This window comes from Apis dorsata, unplaced genomic scaffold (genome assembly GCF_000469605.1).
Source record: "Apis dorsata unplaced genomic scaffold, Apis dorsata 1.3 scaffold_577, whole genome shotgun sequence".
In the NCBI taxonomy this organism is placed as follows: domain Eukaryota; kingdom Metazoa; phylum Arthropoda; class Insecta; order Hymenoptera; family Apidae; genus Apis; species Apis dorsata.
Window position 1 is genome coordinate 164354 of NW_006263787.1, and position 3884 is coordinate 168237.

Sequence of the window (3884 nt, forward strand, 5' to 3'; positions counted from 1 at the left end):
TTATATTTAATAGATGAAAATATTTCAAAATATGATTTAAATTTAAANNNNAATTTTGTTTACAATCAATATAAATTATTTATTTAATTAAAAACAATGAACAATTTTTATGATGGAAATTAATTTATTATGTTTTATTATTTTTTAAATTTGTACTTTTTTTATACTGTATGATGTTATATTTCTATTATTATGAATACAGTATTATTTAATTTTATAAAAAATGTTTTTAATTTTTAATACATTATATAAGGATATTACATAAGCATCTTAATAGTGCAAAATTATATGTACAATTATATATTTTTATGAAATAATATAAATAATATTTAAATTCTTTTTATAAAACTTGATATATAAAATTACTTGAATACAAATATTAATTTATACACAAATTGTTTTCAAAGCACATAAATGTAAATACAATTTATTGCTGTGTCTATTTATCCATAAAAAGGATGGATTTTTAAAATTTAATTATATAATTTGTTATATATTTAATATATTAATAACATTTATGACTAACTAAAAAGAGATAATTATATTAATAAATTATCCCCAATAGAAGATTAGAAGCACTATACAATAAAGCACTTGATGAAATTCTTCAATATTGTAAATAGTAATAAAAGTGATATTTTGTGGCATCCTAAAATTTTATAATATTTTCGAAAAAAATAAATTAAAAATTTCTCAGATTTTTTACTTACATTAGAAAAAATTTATCTCATTCTAATTTGATTATGATTTTATACATTTATTAAGTTCATCACTATCTGGCATTATTTGATGGTGCTGTTGTTTGTGTTGGTGATGCAGTATCCTTACAAACTTTAGCTGTCATTTCAGCTAATGGTTCTAATTCTTTTGTATTTATTAATTCAAATTCTGTTACAAAATAATAAAAATGCTTATAACACGTATTCACATGTGCTTCCTAAAATGGAAATATTTTCAATTATATTATAATAAGATATATTATTGATATATAATGTATATAAAAATATAAAACTTACTGCTCCTATTGCTACAATACGATCAAAATGATGTATATAAACATGGACAAAAACTCTGAACAAACGTGTCAAAATTTTTCTACATAGTAGGACAAAAGTTTTTGGAAATGGTACATCTGTAAAAAAAAATTGTTACATAAATAATTGACTATTATTTATTATATTATTTATATATTATCAACTATTATTTAAAACTTTATACCTGTTGATACAGGGAAAATGGTTTCATTATTAATTTGAGCTTCAATCCAATCCATAAGAAGACTAACATATTGTGGTGCTGGTAATGCAGTAGGTTTTTTATATTTTTCACCATCTGCCCATAAATATTCAAAACGAGCTCCACCACTCATTGTTGGACAAGATGCAGAGTCACAATATTCAGAAACAGTACCATATATTAAATTTATTCTATTAAAAAAATCTACCACTGAAATTATGTTATTATTTATTAAAAATTATATTTTTTTAAGTTTATTTATTACATATAATAAATAATTATTAATAAAAATTGTAATGTACCATGAACAGCTATCCAATCATTCAAATCTTCTCCAGGAGGTAATTTTACAACAGATCTTAAATTAATTCCTGAATTCAATGAAGCTTGTGCTTGTTTATGCAAAGAATATCTTAAAGTTCCGTGAGCAAATTTCTTTTTTGGCCTAAATGTCTAAGATGATTAATGATATTAAATGATTTAGAATATATTAAAAACATTTTAGTAAATACTTATATATATATTTAATAAATTAAAACAATAAATATATATTAATATAAAAAATTATATTAATATTTAATCTTGAAATAAGTTAATAACTTTACATTCTAAATAAATATTATTTAATGCATTAAATATAAAAATTATAATCAGTAATATTTTTTACATTAGGTTAGAATTTTAATTATTATTTAAAAAATTTTATTAATATTTAATATAAGTGAAAATTTACCTTTCCTTTTTGAAAAAATTCCATAAAACCACTTAATGCAGTCATTATGATTAAATATTCACAAAACTTATGTCGCTTTTACAAAAAGCGAAATAACCGGTATTACAAAGTATTCACTCCGTCTTTAGATTTCATACATGTGCTATGGATAAAATTTTGTATTATACGCAAGTTTTACTATTTTCTTTTTTTATTTATTTAGAGAATTTAAAAAAAAATAGATTAAATTATAGTATATTCATTATATATATAATATTACTTGTTTATAAATAAATTTTAAAATTAGATTTCATACATAATTGAAAAGGAATGATTTATGACAGCTTTAGAAGTGTTGATTATTAACTATCATCTAATATTTAGATTCAATTTAGTAATATTTTTTCATAATGATCATATTATTATATTAATTTTAAAATATATTTATATTTTTATAATCCAAATAAAAATGTACATTAATTTAAATAAATTACAAAAAAGAAATCTTTACGCTAAGTATTCGAAATAATCAATAAAAGTAAATGAAGTAGATGAAGCAAATTTAAGTTATTGTAATTAAATAATAATAATATACAATAGAAATATTTAAAAGAAAAAAATTAATTATGTGATATTTTATATATATATGTGTATAATTTACGATTGTTTATCTTTAATAATTTTTATTTTTTATATTATTAATTATTATATCTAATATTAATTGTCTGAAGTAGAATATGAGATAAAATTATAACAAAAAATAATTAAAAGATATATAATTTGTTATATTAATAATAATAAATATTGACTTAAACTAAAAGAAGAAGAATAATTACTAGTTTTTATACAGAAATGATTTTATTAATATAAATTGAAAATATGATTCATAAATAAAAAAATAAAAAAATAAATGTATAAATATCTTGAATAAATGAAAAATATTCAAATATTTTGAATATCATTATCATTTGTATTGTTTTTGAAATAAAATATTTTTTTATAACAATATGATATTTTGTGCAAATGTATATGTGCCATCATAGATATATTTGAATTATTTCATAATTTAGTTATTATTGCGAAAATTCTATTTTTTAATATTTTTTTTATGTTTATTGTTAATAAAAATAATATTTCATTTATTTTCAATTGTAATCAAAATTTAGTGTTAGTCAATCTTTAATTTTGAAATGTACAAATTTTCATGTAATGCATATAGTACTTATATTACTAAAATATTGCATACTTAATTACATAATCATGTTTTTTTTATGTAATCAGTACATAAATATAATCGCTTTTCTTGTTCTGTACTTAATTATTAATTACTGTATTTATAAATGTACAACTTTTTAACCTCAATTATTGAGGTGTATATTTTTTATTGTACAGTAAAACAAAAATGATCTATAGTTCATGAATTATAATTCTAATAATAATCAATGCTTGAACAAATGGAATGATTTCTTATTACAATATTTTGGAATTAGGTTATATTGAAATAATAACTATATATTTCTGTTATACTTCATTACTAATTCTCAATATCAGTAACATTAATATTGTCACTTACAATTTTAAAAAGCATTACATTGTTTTTGTGTCCAGCACGTTTTTTTTTTATCTAGAAAATTCATAGAACGAATATATATTGATGCCATTAAATGCATCACAGTCTTAAAAATTCAAAATCTTTTAGTTTCATAAATACAAAAATTACATTAATATTTTCTTTACTCTTAATTAAATATTACAAATGGTTAAAGTCATGCATGTAACAGTAACATTTATCTTAAAGTGTGTTACATACTACACACATGAAACTATTGCAATCATTTTTGTTGCAATCATTTTTTACTATATAAATTCATTTGTAGAAAAAAAAAAAAAAAAAAAAAAAAAAAAAAAAAAAAAAAAAAAAAAAAAAAAAAAAAAA

General features: G+C 18.4%; 1 protein-coding gene across 1 annotated transcript; it reads right to left on the reverse strand.

Annotated features, from left to right (window-relative positions):
* Positions 1 to 470: 470 nt before the first annotated feature.
* Positions 471 to 2227, reverse strand: LOC102673345 (MOB kinase activator-like 3). Its single transcript, XM_006621041.2, has 6 exons — positions 1970 to 2227; positions 1539 to 1689; positions 1219 to 1446; positions 1017 to 1132; positions 711 to 937; positions 471 to 649 (listed from the first exon to the last, which is right to left on the reverse strand). The coding sequence occupies exons 1-5, from the start codon at positions 2012 to 2014 to the stop codon at positions 773 to 775; spliced, it is 705 nt and encodes a 234-aa protein (XP_006621104.1). The 5' UTR covers positions 2015 to 2227; the 3' UTR covers positions 471 to 649; positions 711 to 772.
* Positions 2228 to 3884: the final 1657 nt, after the last annotated feature.